The following is a 22,548-nucleotide window of genomic DNA, read 5'->3' on the forward strand; positions in this document are numbered from 1 at the left end:
TACATTTAACTGAAAGGTGACTAAGAAGCAGAAAATCTTTTGACTATGAAGTTCTTAGTGCTGTCTTGCACTGTAACTTACTCTGAGAGAGGAACGAAATCCTGTAATTTATCTAAAGAAAAGTTATTCTCCTCCTAATTCAACTGTTTTTTAACCCAAATAAATTTTAAGATGACTGGAACACCTGGAGCCCTGGCTTCCAGCCATGCCTTACCTTCACAAAGCTATTATTTTCCATACAAGTAGTGCCGAGATGCTCTTGGTTGGGATCTTCAGAGACAAAACAAAATCGGTCAAAAGATCAAAATCAGGATTTTTAATTGGCAACTCAAAACCGGTCCTTACAGTTCTGATGAGTGAACTAGCAACAAGCTCTAGAGAACTTCCCTTGCAATGGGCCATGAAGCAAGACAGACAGCGCATCAGCTTGGAGGCATCAGTTGGGTGGACAGTTTCATTTCTTTGCCAAACAACTGGGTCTGAGGTTTTCTGCACACCTGTAACATTCCCGCCAGTGCTGGAGCTTCAAAGTGGCCTGTCTGACTTTATCCAGCACTCACAGTACAGGAAAAAACCCAGAACAAAGTCAAGTTCTACCGAATCATATGAAAATCATTCTATTTAAAACAAAGGAGAAACAGACAAACCGTAACAATATAAAGAAGTTTATTTTTTTTTAATTTCTTCTTTTGTCATGTAAAGTTTCATTACTACACTCACAGCTTTGTACCAAACTGAGTGAAGAAAACAATGATCAGTCTGTGCACATGTTCTACACAGCTTAAATAACTAAATATTCAATCAAGTTATTTTATTCCACTTCCATTCTTTCAAAAGACTGTTTAACATTACAGCAAAATGAAATCTGAGAAGCTGGCAGGCACATATAACAGAATATATACCTACACAGTTTGCTCCTTGATGATTAATAATTTTACAAACAGTAGCTGAAACAATTTCCTTATCCTTCCTCACATATTCTGCAACTCTGGACAACTTAGATTCTTGAATTATAGTACCATACAAACCTGAAAATGAAGATTCACCTGTACCTGTGTTTTAATTCAGCTTAAGGGAAAAGTATTTTTCCAACAAAAACATTTCCCCTGCCATTTATTGCAGTTTGCAGTTATCATTTACCTTGATCCAGCTGATTGTACTGTTTGATTGTACTGTTTGAAAATGTGCATTAAGAACTGCACTACTTCAAACACTCCACACAGCCAAGCTCCTGCTATTTTGCAGAAGCCAGCTTATGTGCTGATAATATGTTTAAAGACTGTAATTTACATGTAAGTGACACAATGTAAGCAGAAGCCTGGATATTTAATGCATCTTTGTACCAAGAGATGCAGAAGTTTTCCCTCCATCCCCTTCCACATACAGAAGCAGCAGCATTAGGCCAGAGTGTTTTGCACTGCCAGATACCTGTTATTTTTCTCTGAAATTTGAAGGAGAAAGGAGAAACTAATCTAGACCAATCCCAAAAGGGCTGCCATATGTAATTAGCCATACAGCAAGTCCAGAGATTGTTTTTAAACACCTGACTAATAAAACAATCCACAGCTAACCACAAAATAAATCCTCACTCTACTCACTCTTCCACTCACAATTTTTACTTGCATAAAAAAAACAAACCAAAATCAAAAATAAATAGTCTTGAAAGTGGCTTCAGATGTGCAGTACTGCTTTTCATGCAAATATGACTGTGTTAAATGTCACAAACAGCCCACCTTCCCAAAGCTACTACATTCTTCAACTAGACATATATCAGGAGTCAAAACCCTAAGTTGCAATACCATAGAGGATCTTTAATGAATACCAACAAACAAACATTAGTTTGGCATCTGCAATTGTCTCCAGAAGAAGTAAATGGCCAGTTGTGAAATCTGCACCGAATTCCAGCTGAACAAATAGGAAACCCCTCCACAGAACTCCAGAGAAGCTGGGGGATTTCCACAACTGCACAACTTTATAGCAATTCCTTTTAAGATATCCTCATGACAAAACAGTACAGCATTTTTCTCTGAACCCCTGAGGATTTTAAAAAAATGTTTCTGATTTATGAAGCAAAATTTTTCACTCATGCAGCTCTACTATTTTCCCACCTCTTTCCCATTTTAGGATTCTTCCAATGTATCTGAAATGACCAACAAAGTAGCAAAAGACACCACTGCCAAAGCTGGACTTCAGAAGCCCACACTTTTCAGGAGGACTGTTTTCAAGACAGTTAAGGAAATATCATGGACCACACACACACAAAAAAAAGACTGCTTCCACCAACTAGAAAAGATAAACCCAAAAAGCAAATGGGAATGCAAATAAAGTGTAATAACTCTGTTTGTTGCAACATCTAGGGAAAAAGATCTTTATATGTTCCTGAAAACAGCTGAAAGAATCACAAGAGAGAAGTAACAAAATCTACTCTCACACACATTTTTCAGAATGCCACTATTGCCCCACAGGCTTGTCCTTCAGACACAGCTCCACACCTTCACTTGCAGCACAGTCCATGAAGGACAAACCTTAGGACACCCACCCTGCTTATGCCACACTTACATGCTATGCTCCCTCATTGTGGTTCAAAAAACTCCCAGAAGAACTCCTGAATATCAACATCTTTGGAAATGGTTTAAGTATTATGCAGTCTTCTGCTTTTAGGTCATGAAAAAACCCAAACAAATGCTCTCAGACTTCAGAGCATTACACTGTCCCTCATAAAACATCTACACCACTTAAAGACTTCCCCAAACTTGATTCTCTATTGAATTGCTTCATCCACAGCCCACAGAAAGAAAGATTAAAAAAGCCCAACACCAAAACCACAAACACACATCCCCCAAAAACCAAAACAAAACCATCCTCAGAACAGCCTGAGGTCTGGGCCACATATTGGGGCTTTTTGCTATGCACAAACAGCTTAATAAAAAGTAAACAAACAAAATCAATCACCACAAAAGCACTGGAATCTCAGAGATTCCCATGTCTTTGAAGGAGGATGCTATTGCATCTCATTCATATTTTACTCCTGTCTCACAAAAAATATTCATCAGTGTAAGATCAATTCTGCTTGTCTGCTACAATAATACAAAACCAGTGTGCTCCAGAGAAGGCCCTGAAGTTCCTTGATTTAATGGCAGTGGAACATCCATGGGATTTCCTGAATCATTCACTTTCTTGGCCTAAAAAGGCTTCTTTACAGTCAAAGAATGAGGCTACAAAACTTATTTGGTCTGTGGTTGACAAGTCTGCAAGTGGTTGTGAAAAAGATATCCACTAAAAGTCTACTCAGATTTTTTTTAAAAACTGGCACTTTATTCGTGTATAAGCAACTCAGTTTCACCTTCACTTACAGCTTAGGAAAATCTCTGCTTATTTTATCCTGAGCAGCAAGCTAGGCAAAAGTGAACGCAAAGATCCTTGCTAGATTAGTCTCAATGTTAAGAGGGTTCTTTGCTAAATTAGTGTCATTAAAGGAGAGAGGATGGCTAGTGCCAGAAGGGCATTGCACTGGACTTCACAAGGTGAAGCCATCCCGCTCAAGGGAACACTTGCAGGAGAACCCTGACAAGCTGAAACAGTCTTCCCTTCTGCACTGGCCTCTCTGTGGTACTTTCTGTGCATTTGGAGAAATAAGACTTTTACATGTGATATGCATTTCATATCCTCAGCTTCTGCTTGAGAAATTTAGACTTTAAAATCCTGCTCCATTCTTTCCAGTTGAGTTTTTGTGAACTTTATATAGCCCAAGCCAATTAAGGCAGTTCACAACAGAAACAAAACACTACTAAGTGGACACACTCAGACACACAGTGCCTTTGCATTTCTCTTGGTTTGCTATGCTAGAGAGTATGGGACTGCAAAGCTCGGTCACTAAGATTACATAAAATCAGCAATCCAATTATGGTATTTTATCAAGACAGCAGTGGTGGTTACGCTGCTCTTTAACGAAAAGAAAAACAGATACCACTTACTTCTTTCCCATACATTAGGACCTATACTGAAAAGACTAAGATTGCAAAGCCTGTGAGTAGAGCCACTGTTCTGGCTGTTTTGCTGCTACTGGCATCTCTCTCAAGAAATAATCACTTTCCTCAAAATAAACAAAATATCTCAAGAGGTATGGTATATCTATCACTGTATATATTGTGCCAGTTATAGCAACTTTTACACAAGGAATAAAAAATAAGTTACAATTAACATTAAAAAATTAGTTTATTCCAGTCCCCATAAAATACCTTTTCTTTTTATGAAGAAAGTAAAAATGTACACTGGATATTCAGGTTACATTGTTAGAATTTGTGATATTCTGGTTTGCAGAATTTTATTAAAATCAGCTATAAAACTGGATGCAACAAAACCAGACATGCCTTAGACATGTCTTAGACACATAACAGGATTCCAGCTGAGTTTGCAAACAGCAGCACCTATTGTAATCTAAGTTTTCAACACCCCTTTGAGCTTCCCAAAGACTATGCTTCTTAAAAAAACAAAACCACCTGAAAAAAGACAAACAACAAAGAAACAAGGCAGACAAGAGGAAGGAACATTCTTGTCCACCAATTAATTAAAAACTTGCAAGAACTTGGGCTCTTAATTACCAGCCTTATTTCTGCAGAGTGCAACACAACGTGCAGTCTCCACAGCAATGCATTTCAGCCCCACTCAGTTTTTGCATTCCAAGTGGGAAAAGAAAAAGGAAAGACTGGAGTAAGAAACTGATGTTATTTGGAATAATTCTGACATACAAAATTACTTCCCAATGTGGGAGGTGAAAAGCTTCATGAGTCAATCCTGCTGTCATCCTCAGCGTGTCTTTCAATGTGTCCTACAGCATCCTAGAAAAGAACCAGAGAATTTAAAAAAATCATTATGATCATCACAAAAAAAGCACAAAAAACTGCAAAATATTCCAGAAGTGTCCGTGAAAGTGACATTCTAGATAACATATATTTTTTGGCTTAAAGCTTCTAAATATTATCACTGTCAAGCTATTAAATCACATATATAAAGTGTTTCACATACCACAGCATTAAAGGCAAATAAAAAACAGTTTTCTTTTTGATTAGAAGAGCAAATTACATAAACACATCATATCCAAAGCAGCACTTAAAGAGAAATAAAGGATTCTACTATTCATTAATTCTTGAAGAAACCTCCATCCTTCCCATATGTTGGAAAGCATTCAAAGGAAGGCAGTTTATATTGCCAAGGACTAAAATGTAGATTTTACCAATCAGTCTATAGGTAACTGCCCTCCTTACACCCATCTCCCAATCCTTTCCACATTACTTCATCCAATTGTTATGCCTTCTTCATTTTTTCCCCTGTCTGTGGTAACTTTTATCCAGAAGTTTATGCACTACTTATTTAAAGATTGTTTGTAAAACCAATTTCATGTGAAAAATAAACAGTGAAAGAGATAGCAATGGATAAAAATTAAAAGGATAAAAATCTGTTTTCAAGGCAGATGTTTGTTCATCTTATAAAGACGTTTTTCCTTCAAAAACATCCTAATATCTTGAGTAGAATTTCTTTAATATTCTAAGAATTGTACCATTTCCATGTAATAGTTTAGGATCAAACTGTTTTAAATTGACCATATGTCAATTTATCATAGCTGCACTGTTCAGCTGCCACAGGCTGAACTGAACCCTGTTAGCCTTGGATGACTGTAACCACATGCAGTTAAGCCTGCCAAGGCTAGAAAAATTTAACCCTTTTTAAGAGAAATAGGATCAAGTCCCACCATTGTGGTGATATAAAGTACTTTATATTACCAAATACAATCATGTTATTTCAACCACATACCTGCTTGGAACCTTTCCTGGAGGTAAAGAAAGCATCACAGTTCTTCCAACGACATTTCAGGGTCTGAAAATTTGGATTTGTGTGGTCAGTTAGCAGGTGTTGTTTCAGATGGTCCACAACTCCAAAGATCAGTGAACATCCATGCCACTGGGAGAAAAAACAACACACCAGAATAAGCCAGGGAAATACAATTTTTGCTAATGCTTTTCTTCCTGCAATTTCACAATATTCTTCCAAGACTGTAAACATGCCTGCCAACTCCTGTAAGTTTTTTATCTTATTACATTTCCATTTTCCGTGGTCTCTATTCTTTTAATTACAGCTTTATAGAAATTTTTCTTGCCTTTAGCCAAGCCTAGACCATCACGAGGAATGGCCGGAGGAAGAGAGGAAATAGGCCTTTACAAGATTTAAGCTTACCTGTGACAAAGTCATTTGGAATTTAATTAAACTTATTTAGTACAGTAAATCAGCTTTTCTATGTCACTCAGCCAAAGTTTTGGGTGTTAAACAGTTACACATCTAAAAACAGCCAGAAAGAACAGCAATTCACACTAACAACTTGCCCCAAAGCACACATACACATACATACATATATACAAACATAGATACATATATATATACACACACATACACACAGCAAAGACAATAAAAAAATGAAACTAGTGATAAATACCTAAGTGATAAATATTTTAATACACATACATACACATTTTTAAAAAAATACACATACACATTTTTTAAAAGAAATCATGAATAACCTAAGTCAACCTACCCAAGACTAAGTGACTAGAGACCAACCCCCAGAAAATTCAAAAATGAAGGCTAAATACAATTTGCTAGTTACCCAGCATCGATAATTTTGCATCAGATTAAGCCTCACAGCTCTGACACTGCCATCATAGCATCCGGTGTAGATCTGTAAAAAAAACATTTATGGATAAACAAGCTGGGAATAAAAAAAAAAAAAAAAAGTAAAATTTTGAAAGAGACTTCAGTGTAGGTAAAAGCTAAGAAATATCAGCATGCAAGGCTTCTATATTTAAAAATAGGTATAACCAAATTCTTTTAATATTTGCATTCATAGTTCACAAAAACCTACACATGAATAAGAAATGCTTCCATAACCCCTATTGTTGATAGTGTCATGTGTGTAACAGTTCAGAAATGTTTAAATTACAGTGCTATCCACTAAAGTTAAAAAATATGTAGGTGTAAATGTCAAGTTGAATGTATTTCCAGGACCTGACCAGTTCTATGTATATCAAAAAAGGATGGAGAGGAAGTGTGTGAAAAAACATGAGAATTTCAGAAAGATTGATGCGAATCCTTTCACTCATCACTAAACTTCTCATCTGAACCCCTCTTTGATTTGAGAATGCCCATGACAGACACTGCTGGGGCACAGCTCAAGCCTCAGGCTCGACTCACATGAGATGTGCTGCTTGGGCAGATGGTATTCCAATTAGTAGGAAATCTGTTCCTTTGGATTTAACTTTTCTGTTATTACAGATCACTACAGTACCTTTCATTTTACAGTCTCAAAGTAACTTTGCAAACAAATTCCTAGACATGCAGACAAATAAGTGCTTTTAAAGACTATTTTAAGAAATATTTATCCAGAAGTGCTTCTGAAACTTATCTTGCAGGGCAGATGCATGAAGAAACCTGTACATCTGAATCAACTGCACACCTTTGTTTATGTTCTGTCAAAAGTTGCTAGAGGTTTGGCTGTGCGTGAAGTTTTTCTCCAGCGAGAAGTTTTTCGCCAGTGAGATTCCCTTGAGTAAAAGTCAAACAGGACTGACACTTGAAAAAGCAGAAGTATTTTACTATTTCTAGTGCCTTCACTGTCATCATAACTGCAAAAAGAACTATTGTTTTAAGACTGCAGTAAGCTGACCAGTGATTTTTTCCCAGACAATAATATTACATAAAGCTGTTATAGCCACTTGATTTTTTGACTGAGAACAACTTGGAAATGCAGCCAAGCAGCAGGCTGATTTCTTAATCTGAAGAAATTAAACTGTCTCGTATGCACCTGTGGCAATTACAACCTTCTCTTTAAGAACAGTGAAAAGAAGGGAATTACCATGCTCTTATGGATGGTCATACACATGATCATATCTGAGTGGCCTCCATAGACTTGCAAGCGGTCGTGTGACTTGAAAGAAACAGAAACAGACATTTATTAGCACAACATTTTTTAAGAGCCATTTTCCACAGACATGTAAATGATAATACTTTCAAGAGAAGTTTCCTTGGTACCAACTAAACTGATATGGTGGATTCCAAACTTTATAGCCACCTTAAAAAGCTCACTTTTGCTTACATTCCTTCTGGGAGTCTTTTTGTCCAACTAAGCTCTTGTTCTTTCAGCAGACAAAGCTAACATTTTCCCACTTTTCTGAGCTGTCATTGTCTTGGAATAACCCAGGTTCTAAAAAATGTTTCAGGTTATATTCTTTAAAACCCATGTATTTTGACTGGTGAGACAACTATATATTCAGAGTGACAGGAAAAAGAGAGACAGGCTAGAGACCAGAAAGTACAAAGATGACTTCAAAATCACTAATTAACACATATTAGATAAATGTCGTTAGTAACCACCTATTTTCTTACCTGTAGTTCATAAACACGAACAAATTTATCCAGACATGCTGTCACCATGACTTTCCCAAGAATGTTCACAACCGTTACTGCATGGTTATGGCCCTTATAGATCCGTACCAGCTCTCCAGTCTGCATCAAGAAAAAGCAAAGGTAAAAAAGGTGTTGGGTTTGTTTTTTCTTAAATAAAAGTACAAAGTGGTTTTACCTAACCTGTATAGGGTAGCTAGCTTCAATGCTCACTACTCAAAAACAGAAACACCTGTTATTAGAATTCCATTCCCTGTGAAGGCACTTATAGATTATGATCAAATACTACTTATCCTTTTGTTTGCCCATCCTAACAGAGAGCCATCCCAGTACAATAGAAATGCATGGGTCTGTGTAAAGTTCTCTTTCTTCTCTTCTGTTTCTGAACATGAGCCACCAGTGTGCCCAGGTGGCCAAAAAGCCAATGGTATCCTGGCCTGTCCCAGGAATAGCGTGGCCAGCAAGACCAGGGAAGTGATTCTTCCCCTGTACTCGGCACTGGTGAGGCCACATCTCGAGCGCCGTGTGCAGTTTTGGGCCCCTCAGTTCAGGAAGGACATTGAGGTGCTGGAGTGAGTCCAAAGAAGGGAAAGAAGCTGGTGAAGGGTGCTGGAGCACAAGTGTAATGAGAAGCAGCTGAAGGAGCTGGGATTGTTTAACCTGGAGAGGAGGAGGCTCAGGGGGACCTTATCACTCTCTACAACTCCCTGAAAGGAGAATGTGGCCAAAGAGGAGTCAGCTCCTTCTCCAATGCAACCAGAAACAGGACAAGAGGAAATGGCCTCAAGCTGCACCAGGAAGGTTGGACACTAGGAAGAACCTCTTCACAAAAAGGGTGAATTTTGAATGGGCTGCCCTGGGAGGTGTTGGAGTCACTGTCCCTGGAAGCGTTTAAGGAAAGATTGGTTGCTGAAAATGCCATGGTATAGCTGATATGGTGGTATTTGGTCACAGGCTGTTCTCTATGATCTCAGAGGTCTTCTCCAACCTAATTGATTCTGTTTCCATCATTAGTTACATATTTCCACCCATCCTGAAACTAGTACCATACTATTAGTATTAGCAGTATTTATGCAACCACAGGGATCAGTTAGCAAAACACACAGAAATATACTAAATATATATATATCGCTAAACACACAGAAATATACTCTTTTTATGTCAAGTAAAATTTCCCTCTGATAAGTTCCTTAATCTAACTTATCGCATAGCTACGTGAATGCTTCTGCTAGGACTAAGGGAAGATGGTGTAAAAGAGGGAGAGACAAAGCATTCATGATGCTTTTGAACCATCTAGCTTGGAACACAGTGTTCTTCAAGTTCTTCCACTTATAAAGAAACTTTTTCTCCACCAGACTATCTCACATGGCTTTGCTTTGAACCCTTTCCATATTATCAGCATGCTTGTAGTTATATTTGCAAAAGCAAGATGGCCAGATAAAAAGGCATTGTGTATCATGTGACAAGAATCAGCAGGTTTATGTAGCCTCTTCATACCTCCAGAGTTACCTATAGTGCATAGTCATATTCACAAAATCATGAGACTTCCTTTGCTGGAAGCAATCAGTCCTACTAGTCAGTCAAATATTCTGGAAATGCTGACTTTATAGCATAGGAATTCAGTGCCTTAGTAGCAAAAGTCATTCCATCATTTTATATGAGACTTACATGAATGTTGTGGGCATGGACAGACTGATCGCTGGACCCACTGAATACCAGATCATTCACAACCTTACAAAAAAAAAAAGTTTTATATTTCGTAACAGATATGGAAATGAGCAAGCAAAATATTAAGACACTGTTCAGTTTAAAGTTATACTGTAATATTTCCTAAATTTGAGAGCCTTAAAATCAATCAAGAGTATGAAGGAAAAAGCAAGCACATGCACAGTAAAGCCCAATGTCTCTTGGAAATTTTTGACATGCTGCATATTTATATGCTGCTTATGTAAGAAAAATTATGCTCCTGACCCCTAAAAAGTGACAAGACAAGAGGAAACAGCCTCAACTTGCACCAGGGGAAGTTTAGAATGGGTATTAGGAAAAGTTTCTTCACTGAAAGGATGATCAGGCATTGGAACAGGCTGCCCAAGGAAGTGATGGAATCACAAATTCTGAAATGTTCAAAATACAGACATAGATGTGGCAGCTGGGGATGTGAGATACGGCAGGCACGTAGAGAATTTCTCTAACAAGTTGCTCAGTTTTTGTAATTTAAAATAGGGAAATCCTCAATTTCCTATCACAATCTGCTCATCATTTTAAGCATTCTTTGTCCAAAATGTATTTTCAGAGACACTTGCCTTCATGCAGAGAATAGTCTTGCTGTGACCTTCCAGGGTTCTGAGGAGCAGCCCATTCCGCGCGTCTCGCACGCTGATGGTGCAGTCATAGGAGCCCACTACCAACAACTTGCGTGCTCCTTCCTGAGCTGTGGCTAAACAGCTCACTGCTCTAGGGCCATGGCATTCAAAGGTATCAACCTGTTTATTATTCTAGTGGGGGAAGAAAGAAATTGAAAGAATTAAAATTTTGCTGACACTGATTAGACCACTGAGTCCTTTTTGTGTTGTGCTTGTTATGGCATCTGATTTCAGTTTAGTAACACACAAAATAGCAGTAGTAAGAATTGCATCTTAAAAATTAAGTTTCCAAATCAAAGAGAAAACTCCTTATGTTATGTAGACCAGGAGGAACCTTAAGGAAAAATGCAACAATACAGCACCTAAAAGAAAGGTAAACAAAGAGACAGGCAGATAGGATAGCTTCATGCATGGACAAAATAAACAACCAGAAGGGGCCAACAGCGACCATTTATACCCAAATGTGTTTATTAAAAATACATTTACTACTGCAGATAAAGAATAGCAAGAAACACAGAGGAAAGAAACAGCATCACAACAGGCATTCAGGTGCCAATAGTTAAACAAACTTACCTTTATGCTGAAAGTAACCACCGTGCCATTTGCAAGACCTGCATAAAGGATCCGCCATCTACTGTGTAAACAGAGCACTCGATCTTCCAATTTAAACTGTTCCATGCACTCTTTGGTCTAGCAATGGAAAGAAGTACTTAAAAATTTTCATTAACTGAAAACAATTCAAGAAAAAAAAACTGAAATGAATGATGACTTTCACTTTTTAAACCAACAGAACTGGAGAAAAACATCTGAAAGTCTGGTGTCACATGGCAGTTTGAGCCTCACTTTAATCAGGACCATCTGTAAGGCTTGACTGTAGTTCAGCAACCAGTTATAACCCTAAAGACTTTGTTCTGGTCACAGCCTTTAATGTGTATAGAAATTTAGACTACTGACTAAATATACATATATATATATACATATAGATATACACATATACACACACACACACACATATGAAAAGAATCTGTTACATGGTTGACAATTCCCTATTAAGTTTCCCACAGGGAACTTAAGGGTTTAAGATCTCTGGCAGTTTGCTTTCTGAAGCAGATATTTGCTTTCTAGTCCATCAAGTAACAGGCTGGGCAAGTCATTTTATCATTTAGCCTCAAATATCCAGCTTCAGGAAGCCTCAGGTCTGCTCTTTCACGTACCCTCAGCATAACAGATACCTGTTCTCTCTAGAGCTGCTCTAAAGACACAGCAGAGAGCAGTGCCTGTTGCAATGAAGCAATGAAGTTAAAAATACAGGAAGAAAAGTAAGATTCAAACGGCCAAACAGCTATCCTGCACTTTGGTGTTCCCAACATTTGGGATTATGCCATGCTGTTCCAGCAAAAACTCTACTGACAAGCTAGTCAAAAGATTAGGGTAGTAAATCCATTAATCGTTTGCTGTTTTATTTGTGAGGTTATTTTCTTCCTGCTCTACTCTAAAGAGGTAAGAACTGTTGCTTGTGTCCAGATCATACAGGTTTAAAAGGCTTTTAAAATTTATATTTGTAACGAAACACTTGTATAAAATGCAGCAGTTTGAGTACCTTGATATTGTAACAGTTGATGGTGTGGTCACTTGAGCCAGTGTAGAGAGCAGCATTCTTCCCATTTGTCTGAGTGACCAGAAGGCAGTTCACTTTTGAAGTATGTCCTTCAAAGATGGCCACACACTTCCTGCTCTAAAAAGGAAAGCACAGAGTCTGTCAGCATAAAGGCCTATAATACCTCTTGGAATGGGCACCTAACAGAACAGGGTAGGACTGTTAAAAAAATCAGGATACATGCAGCAATCTATCTATCTATCTATCTCCCCTTGTCTCTCTCACAGAAGAAGGGGTTGGAGAGGTGGAGAAGAGAGGTTTTAAGAAAATAATAGTATAAAATAAATTAGGGGCTTGAAAAAGCAGCTGCTTCCTTTACTACATAGTAAGGCATTACAAAAGACAACCTTGTGATTGCAATTAATGTATCACTACTCCCACAACCTTACTTACAACAAGATTGTAGGCACAAACTGTTTTGTCTGCTGAGCAGGTGTACAACAAATTCCCAAAAATCTGAATAGCATTCACTGCAGCCAAGTGTCCCTCAAAAGTTCCCTCAGTAGGTTCTTCATCCTCACCTGGCTCCGAAGACACTTCTGTAGGACAGAGACATGTACTTTTGACTATGGGAACACTGTCAAGAAAACACACTGCTGTGGTTTGTACTGCCAATCAGCAGAACTATTTCATGGGTTCAGCACCTTTAAGTCAAATTTCATTGTGGATTCCAGCAGGACTGTGAATGTGACAGAGGGCAATATAAAGTGCTAAAAAGACCTTCATATGACTAAGTTCAGAACTATCTTTAGAATTAAAAAGAGAGTGTATTGTTGTTTGCCCTAGAGCTCTACAGAGACTGTGGAACAATAGCATTCATGTGGGAGGGGAAGAAGGATGTGGAGGAGTCAAGACACAAAGCATTCAGTGCAAGATGATGTGAGTATGTGTCACTTCCCACTTTAGTTGTGAGTGCAAGCTTTTATCTTCAGGGCAAAGTTCTCCTATGGAAGCAGGTTGATCAAGACTTAACTCAAAGCCCTGCAAGATACTACATACAAGGCATTGGAAAGAAAGCTTAAAAGATATACCTGAGGAGTTCTTTGATCCTCTTAGGAATGATATGGAAGTCTGTGTCTCAGCCACACTGTAAGACAAAAATAAACAGTAGCAAAATTGGACTTTGCAAGTTCATTTTCAGACAAAATACTGGGGTAAGTAATATTCTAAAACACAAGACTCTGGACTTAGAAAATATGCTGTGACAGGTAAGCTCAAAACCAAACAGGGCAGCCCAGTTCTTCTATTAAGTGAAATTAGTCGGTAACAAGACAGATTCACTTGCTGACCAAAAAAGACAAGTCCGTTTTTATTTTCCCTTTTATTTCACTCCTGAAGTCACTAATGTAAGACTTTGTGAATGAAAAAAAAAAAAAAAAGGAAAAGGAAAAAAAGAGAGGCCTCTTACGAATACTATGTAATATTAATAATTTTACTTGACAGAGGTCTACAATAATCTCACCTTTTTTTCCCATCATTCCTATGATTTGTGTCAATCTCACTGGTGGAGCTCACTTCATCATACCCAGAACAAGATGCCTCTAGGACTGCTTGATCCACAGAGTTGCATGAATCCCTCTTTGATGGACTGTCTGGTTTCTCATCTCCTGACGCTGATGAACCAACATCAACCACCTCACACTGAGGTGCTGAAACTTCCACTAGTTCCAGAGAAGCATCGCTGTCATTCTCATCTTTGTTTCTTTCTGCTTGAGCAGTAACTCCACCCTCCTCTCTTGGAGGAGTAACTTTTTCTCCTTTAGGAACCTTTCCACCCTTGACTTTCCGGACAGGTTTGAAGTCAATCATATCCTGCTCTGTATCACTGTTGTCCGGCACATGGGCTGCTCTCAGAGTTTTCTTCTTCCTTAACTTTCTCCTCCTTCTATTCCCTTTCTCTGCTGGGACTGCAGCCATTGTTAAGTGTTGCTCAGACGGTTCTGCTGACAATTTGGGAGTTTTATCCATTGGCACTTCGAGAAGGATCGAATGCTTTGAAAGAGAAGTGCTACACTGATCCACTAAAAGTCTTTCAGCAGCTGTATCATTTGCTTCTCTCTTGCTGAAAACAGACACTGAATGAGGAGAAGAGTTCTCAGGAAGTGCAGACTGTCCCTCGTCTGCAGCAGGCTCATGGACATCTTGATCAGTGTGTTGGAAACAAGCTGCCAGCCCTGCTAGGGATAGGGTTGCAGTGATAACTGGATACACTGAAGTTTTCTGGTTGGTCTCTTCTAAAGAAAACAGCCTAGTGTTACATTCAATCTGTACAGCAGTAACTATTTATACAAAGTGTCCCTCCCTGTATTTTCTGTTTACACTTAATTGTGCATGTAAAGTACATATTCCTACATGTTGAAAACCACGTGCACATGTAGATCTGCTATTCAGTCAGCTATTCACAGCCTTTAAAAAACATAACTGGGGAATAAAATGCTCATCCATGCACATAGAAATAAAGGAACGGGGCAATCATTCATGCTGCTGGCTGGCTATTTGCTACATGCTTTTAGAGTTCTGACAATCTTTGGTCAATCCTACATTGTTGACTTCATGCTACCATCCCTCTCTGCATGCTCCCTTACCAGCTGTCATGACTTCTGTAGAAATTATATTAATCAATGCATGCCAAGTATGACTCAGCTGTTCAGTGACAGCTTGAAAATCTTGTGCTCAACCCATCTGAATTATTACAGCTGATATATAGAGTTATTTCTACCAAGTTACTTGGACCTAATTCAAGGTAGACAGTTATGCACAACCCACTCTGCAGCACTGTACCCTTATCCCGGGAATAGCAGCACTGTAAGCTATGAGGGTAGGCTTTATTTAGTTACTTTAGTTTAGTTAGCTCATCTGTGGTGGACTATGCAATGAGGTCAACACACTCTCCCTATCATTTAATTGTGACTGAATTAATATGAACAAAATGATCCAACCTCTCAGCTGAGACAGACTAAGGGCAGCATCTCACAGCTGTTTCCCACACCCTAATATTGCCCAGTTACACTTGCAATAACCGCAGTCCAGAATAGGATATTTCAAGCTCACTGCATTTCTGGGGCAGGATCATGCAACACAAGATGGGAAGTTGGCAGTATCTGAAACACTTCCCTCTTCCAGCCTCTCAGAAGCCAGCAAATTAAACCTACACTAATGTTTGGTCAAAACCACATTACACATCACAGGACAAAATTGATGCTTTGGAATTACACATCCAAGTAGAAACAGCTAAAATGAGAACATCTCTCACCCACACCTTCCTCAGATGGGGAATTCCAAGATAAAACTAAAACTTGCTGACAGCATAGGATATGTTGCCTTTAAAGTAAATCAATGGAGATAAGTTTTTCCCTGGACATGTAACTGCCATGCACAACTGCAAAACCTGACAGAAAAACCTCTGTATAGAAAAAATGAATAATTAGATGAAGTTTGAATGAGCTACTGTGTTCAATTATATGGGGAAGAAAGCACACAAAATCTTAAATTCTGAATATGCCTCTAATATCATGTGCCACTCATTTCTCCCTGGAAAGGGGAAGGAAGTAACTTGGTCACTTTATAACAGGAAAACAATAGCAACCAGCCACTTAAACTGAAATTTCTAAACCCAATCAATAGTCTTTAATTCTCAGCATTTGGAGTGCTGTGGGTATTAGAAAAAGAAGTAGGAAACCACCATGGCAATGAAAGAAAACAAAATCACTCAGTACCACAGGTGGGACACACTGCTGGCATTTGGGGGAAAACAAATGTAATCAGCTCCCTCAAAGCAAGGCTAAGCTAACCTCAATGGGCAGCTGACAAGCTAAACATTCAACCCTAAAAAGTAAATAGTCTGCCCCAGAGTGAATTCCTCTTCCTCAAATTACGGAATTTACCTCAAGACAAATGCTTATTTCCCCCCAAATTACTAAACTGATCTGAAGGCAAACTCATTTTAAATGCAGCACATACAGAAGTTCATCAATACCAAAACTATGGTAACTTGACAAATGAACATAAAAAGAATACTCTTGCTTTTAATACACCAAAATTAAGTTTGTAGGAAATGGAAAACTAATGTGATTAAGAGCTTTCTGAAGTAATTAGTCAAGTAACAAATGTAGCTATACACTGAAGGTTCATGTTCATAAGAAAAAAATTAAAAAATTCTTTCAAATTCTCTGTTGTGAAGCTTCAAGATTCTGCAAGCAAGACACTTCATGCCACTGCAGCTAGTGATCATTAAATCTTTCCTTAGAGTTGGAAAATTGAGAATAAAATTAACACTGATACAAATAAAAACAAAGATTTCATTGATTTTTAAGCATAACAGTATGGTATATGCCAATAAAAACAGGAAAGCAAAGGTAGTGGCTTCGTAAAAGTTGAATCTTAACAATGAAAACAAACAAAAAACCTGATTCTTCCCCTGCCCCATGTTTACTTTAGTGAATACCTCCAGAGCTTCACATTCCTTTTCAAATCCTCCAAAGAGAGATGAAGCAAAACTCAAAATACTGCATTAACAGCATGTAATACAGGAAATGCAATAGTGACTAAAAAACCCCACCATTTATATGCAATTCTACAGCTGAAGCAAACTAAAAAAAAGTAAAAAAAAAAAAAATCAATTTTTTTTTTATTAAAGAGGTGTAAACTTCAATTCAGCCAACATTCATCTTGTGCTTGAGAAAAAAAATACTTAGAAAGGTGGAACATGACTTATTCCATAGTATTTTGTACTTCAGTTGGAAGGGAAAAAAATTGTATTGGCTATCTTGAACTAGGATCAATCTTATGAATGTTTTTCTCAAATTACCTAAGTTAAAGGTCTGAGTAAGTGACATTGTTATGGCAGACAACTATCATTAGAGTCACCCTGCTTGACTTCACAGACTCTTAAGAAAGTATGGGATGAGCTTTTAATCTTCAGTTTTTACCTTCAGTCACAGTAGCAAATTGCAGAGGAAACTACCAATGGTATCTAAGCCTTTGACCACAGTGCACAAGTTTGATGGGGTTTAAACTGTCTAAATAAAGAGCTGGCTATTTCAGCTGTAGTCATTAACATCTCACTTCGCTGAGGCAAGAGCTCTCCCATTAGCGGTTCCATTAATTCAGCAGTTTCTCATCCAGATAAAAGTAAAGCCCTATCTTCGCTGCTAGCCCTCCCATGCCTCTCACATGAATGAACAGTGCCTAACAGCCAATTAGTAGAAGATGGATTGTTACTTCCAATATTACAAATTATACATTTTGTGCTTATCTAGCAGAGCCCAAGAAGAACACAAAATAATCTCAATGTAGCTGTTCGTAACTTTTTAAAAAATGTTTTCAGGCACCTTTTTTCCCTCTGTAGGCAGACTTTCTGCTATCAGTGCTCATTAAATGATACAGAGTAGAAGACAAAAATTACGGAGGAGGTTCTCAGGTTTGTTGGGTTGTGTCAGTTTTGGGTTTTGTTAGCTAACTAAATTATTATAAGAGGATGTAACCTTCAAATTCATGTTTGTTCTATTTTCAAAGCAGAACTAGAAAGTCCTACACAAGTTAATGAGAGTTCACCCCTGCCTGACAGCCTGCAGGTTGAGGCACGATTTAAATTCTTTTTGGGAAAAAAATAATTTCCTTATTTTTTTCAAGCTAATTATCTTAAAGCAAAACTACAATTACCATCATTCTGTTCCACCTCTTCTGTTTGTGGAGGACATGGAGAGCTCTGGAGTACAGAATTCACATTTAGTTCTGTGCCTTTTGGAGACACAGGTTCTCGTTTAACTTGCACGGAGGAGTCAGGAGTATTGGAAGGTGTACTGCCAGAAGACTGGAATGGTGATGGCACGGTTACGGGAACAGCAGCTCCTTGAGGGGGTACAGAGGAAGACAGAGTGTCCAAAACAGGCAGGAGAGAGCTTGAAGGAATTGAGTCAGCTGCCATCTGAGATTTGCTGTTTCGTCTCTCAGGTAGGGCACTGCATGAAAGTTGCTCTGAGAGTTCAGGAGGTTCATATGTTTCTAATGGTAAAAGAAGAGATACATTAAAGAAACAAACAAACAAACAAATAACAGAACAAAAATATTTCTGTTTTTGCCAGGAGCTCATTTCTTGTGGACACAGTCAAGGAAGAGAAAAATTTGAAAAAAAGACACTAGAGGGAACTATCAAAACTGACAGTTCACACTTGACGATAAAGGCCTCATTTTGAAAGTCTACAATTTTATTGTAGCTTAAATGAGCAGATTCAAGTTAAACACAGTTTTTAAAAGATTCCGAGTTCAAAGAATATAAGAGTAAGCACTGCACTATTGTAGCTCTATGGTATCCTGTACCTTGTAGCCCCTGCAAGATCTGGATTCTCTGACTTCTCAGTGTACTCATTTCCATAGTTATCTGCAAAACAGTTGTAGCTTATATCAGTCCCACTGATTTAACAAGCAGTTCTTCATGCTGCTAAGCTCAAGCTCAGACAGTTTCCAAAGCCCACTGTTACCTGTTGCTTTAACACAAGGAACCGTTGAACCTCAACATAGGCAGCCCTCAGGGCAGCCCTTGCCTGCAAGAGGCTGCTGTCCACATTCTGCAGAGACCTGCTTAACTCTTCTTCCCTCAGAGAAATAGCCAACAAGTGGTCTACCTGACAACGTTCTGAAAAAGAAATAAAATGTAGAGTCTAATTGCACTGAACAATACATTAAGATACCTTACTTGTGATATCACAACAAATAGCACCGCCTCAGAATGGAAAAATCTCATAAATTAGGTCAAGCATTCAAGCATGGATAATTATACAAGCTAAAAAGGAGTATTTATGGACAGGACTAGCCACATCCACATGGATAAAATGCAAAGTCAAGTATTCTTCTTTAAGGAATCTCAACCTTTGACTCTAGTAATTAATTTAATCACAGCTTTGCCAGCACTGATTTAGTTAAATAAATGAAGTAATTATCTTCCACAAAGACCTTTTCTTGAAGAACATGTGTGCAAGAAGTACAAATACACACCTGCCATTAATGTAATCAAAAAGGAAAAGGCAAATTTAAGCTAAACAAGATTTAAATTATTCCGTGAATGCAAAAGCCAAGGAAAAGCTGTTTAGGAGAAAAGGAACCCAATGATTAAAAAAAGAGTTTACTACTCAAGATGATTTTGGGCCATGAAACTGGTGTTTGCCGTCTCTTGAGAAAGAGTTTCTGACCACTGTACTCAGTAAAAGATCCTCCTATACTCCCAGAGACTTCTGGCATTACAAAGATTGTCCAAACAAATTTCCATTTGGACACTGCTTAACTGCGCTCAGGTTATAGTTTCCTTCAGCAAATTTACTACAACAACAATAACAATAAAACAAAGTAATGGGAAAGAAATTTTACAAAGTAGAATGCATTATGAGTCTCTATAACAGACACTGGTCATTGGAGAAAGGCTGATTAAACCCCCACCTTTTCAAGTAGTCAAATATTCATTGCCACAGTAGAGTCATATTATTGCCCTATATTACAAACAACTGTTAATATAAATAAATAATGGGAAAAAAGATAAATGATACTAAAGCCATCTTCGGAGCTCAAAGGTCCTGGCAATGGTTTAGTTATCAAAGAAAATATTCTGCCTAAAACACGATGGTTGGATGATTCGTTTTGAGACATGGTGATGAAGATGCTTTAGGCATGCTTGCGAAATATCTGTCTAATGCCAGAATAAGAGTTTTCTTTGGTCAGGAGCATGAAGGAGAGAGGCATTCCACACTCATTTCCACTAAGGACATTAAAAAAGTAAAAAGCATTGTCAGAGATATCAAAAACAGAATAGAGACCAAATTAAACAGAATACAATTTTTCTGGTGAGACCACCCAGAATTAGAAAGGGAAAGCTGCATAGCAAATTCGAAGGAAGTTAACTGTTGACCTCTCAGTTAAGAACCTCCATCCAAAGAGGCAACAAACCTCACCACCCTATAGAGGGGGAAAGCAAAGGTCCCATCTGTACAATCAGGAATATGAAGTGCAGGCAGAAAGGATGCACATACCCGTCTTTTAGAAATAACTTATGACAAACTAAGATATAGGTCTTCAGAGAAGAATGTATTGCAGATTAGTGAGCAGTCCACACTACAAACTTCAGTAAAAGCCCAGGAAGCAGCATAGTAACATTAAGGAACTAGTACTTCAGCCAAGTCAAAATACTACTGAGTGTTTATAACCTCTACACCACATGCACACATGTATGATATTCACCCACCTTTTTTACCTTTGATTTTTCTTCTTTTATTCTTTCTTTCTAGACTAGGGATTTCAGGAGAAGATCCCTCCTGCAAGTAAAATCATCTATTAAAAAGTAACAAGAATAATTTTGCCTAAATCAAGAAGCTGAACATCCGTCATCTTTTCAATCATTATTGTAGGCACAGAGAAGAATCCATCATTTGCTTGCACATTCTTGCATAACTCATCATTTGCTCTGCTCTCAAAAGAGGGAGGACAACAGAGTGCCATGTTTTCAACTCAACTGAGAAGAAATATTAAATATGCCAATAGCCTGCTTCTTGCTCAGATGTTTAAAATTGCACTTGAATCACAGTGTCTGCTCTACAGTTTTAGTTGAAGGTGTAGTGGATTAAACAGTGAGGAATTAGAATTATTGCTTTCTGCAAAACCATTTTGTGAAATTGATCAACAAGATTTTTTTGAACCTTTGGATAAGCCTAAGACCAGACTCTGAAACAAATTCAGATTTAAGAATATAATTTTAGGTGTGTAATTTTTTCAAAATGTTTTTATTTCCTTGCTTTATCATAAAACCAGAAACATCTAAGGAAAACCAATTACTACTACAGGCTACCTTCCATTTAAATTGTGCTGTGAAACACCAAGATTCTTGCTACAAAACCTAGTACTTCCACAGAAATATTTTAACAGCTCTTGTTTATCAACAGAGTATGCCAGGTATCAAATAAAAAAAAAGAGTATTTGTCATTCCTACTAGTTACAAAAAACTATCACAAGTCCTGCACTATGAAAGCAGAAATTTAAAGAAAATCAAGTCAAACAAAAAATGAACTTGATATTACCAATGTACAAGACTATCAGATGGGGAAAGTCCTCCCAGCACAGATCATTCCAAAGCTGAATAACCATTGACAGAGAAAGAACCTGTTCAGCAGATCAAAGCTGGACAGAATTGCACACTTACTCCAGTTGCTCTTCGCTTCTTTCCAATTCCTTGGCTGTCATTCTGTTCAGTCCCAGATGTGCAGCTACTGTCTGTAGCTGCATCTATGTTATTGGACATTGCAAAAAGTGAAGCACTATTTGAAGCTGGACGATTTTCTTCTGAGACCTCTAATACATTTTGTTTTTCGAGAAGAGGTGTTCTCTTCTCTGGGCTCTCCTGGTCTTGTTCTGTGTGGCCTGTGATCTCAGAGGTGGCCTGTAGGCTGTGACTTCTGCTAGCCTCGGTTCTTTCAGACATAAAAGGTGACAAAGCAAGAGATGGTGTCCCCTCTTTCTGATCAGCCTCAATGTCAGTGCTTGCCTCATATCCAGATGTTATATGATGTGGGTGGCTGGCTGCAATTACTTGCCTTTGCCCACTTTCTTTAATTTTGGCTTGTTCACTGAAAAAGCTATAAGCAGAAGAATTTCTGTCTGCTATGACACTGCTTTCAGAAAAGCTACGTTTTCTGGCTGAGCCAGAAACTAAGGAAATCCCTTCCCACTGGAATCCTTCTAGAGCAGTCGGATCAGATTCTTCACTGAGTTCTAGACCCTCTTGCTCATTTTGAACAAGAGGCACCATTTCTATGCCAAACCTTTAACAAGATAAAAAGAAAAATAAACAAGTTACAAGCCTGCTACACATAGAGAAAAGCCTCCCCCTTCTCCAAATGTACACTGCTGCTTTAAGCAGTAGGTTTAATCCCATTACAGTGGTATTCTGTGCTTTCTACCTCATCTGACAATGGAACATCTCCTGTGTATCACATAACCAGACTTAGTGGCTAAGAACTGGCAGCATGATTTTCAAGTCAGAAATCATGTTATTACAAATTATTCCCAAGCAAGGTTGGAATAATCAAATGCGACATT

The 22,548-nt window shown here is 38.1% G+C and overlaps 1 protein-coding gene across 3 annotated transcripts in view; it reads right to left on the reverse strand.

Moving 5' to 3' along the window:
• Window positions 1-649: 649 nt before the first annotated feature.
• The window catches only part of ZNF106 (zinc finger protein 106), a 40,446-nt gene continuing 18,547 nt past the window's right edge, over window positions 650-22,548 (reverse strand). For 2 of the 3 annotated variants that reach the window (XM_077180212.1, XM_077180211.1), the window contains exons 6-22: window positions 21,653-22,271; window positions 20,702-20,771; window positions 18,951-19,105; window positions 18,790-18,850; window positions 18,133-18,474; window positions 13,934-14,705; window positions 13,503-13,558; window positions 12,865-13,010; window positions 12,415-12,549; window positions 11,388-11,504; window positions 10,755-10,946; window positions 10,120-10,182; window positions 8,434-8,553; window positions 7,904-7,975; window positions 6,659-6,730; window positions 5,812-5,958; window positions 650-4,838 (exon numbers count right to left, since the gene is read on the reverse strand). In XM_077180212.1, the coding sequence (XP_077036327.1) occupies window positions 4,782-4,838; window positions 5,812-5,958; window positions 6,659-6,730; window positions 7,904-7,975; window positions 8,434-8,553; window positions 10,120-10,182; window positions 10,755-10,946; window positions 11,388-11,504; window positions 12,415-12,549; window positions 12,865-13,010; window positions 13,503-13,558; window positions 13,934-14,705; window positions 18,133-18,474; window positions 18,790-18,850; window positions 18,951-19,105; window positions 20,702-20,771; window positions 21,653-22,271 (3,196 nt within the window). In that variant the 3' untranslated portion in view covers window positions 650-4,781. The remainder of the gene's footprint in view (window positions 4,839-5,811; window positions 5,959-6,658; window positions 6,731-7,903; window positions 7,976-8,433; window positions 8,554-10,119; window positions 10,183-10,754; window positions 10,947-11,387; window positions 11,505-12,414; window positions 12,550-12,864; window positions 13,011-13,502; window positions 13,559-13,933; window positions 14,706-18,132; window positions 18,475-18,789; window positions 18,851-18,950; window positions 19,106-20,701; window positions 20,772-21,652; window positions 22,272-22,548) is intronic. The other variant, XM_077180213.1, reaches the window with a different exon arrangement.

The sequence above is a fragment of the Agelaius phoeniceus genome, chromosome 6, assembly GCF_051311805.1.
Source record: "Agelaius phoeniceus isolate bAgePho1 chromosome 6, bAgePho1.hap1, whole genome shotgun sequence".
Classification (NCBI taxonomy): Eukaryota; Metazoa; Chordata; class Aves; order Passeriformes; family Icteridae; genus Agelaius; species Agelaius phoeniceus.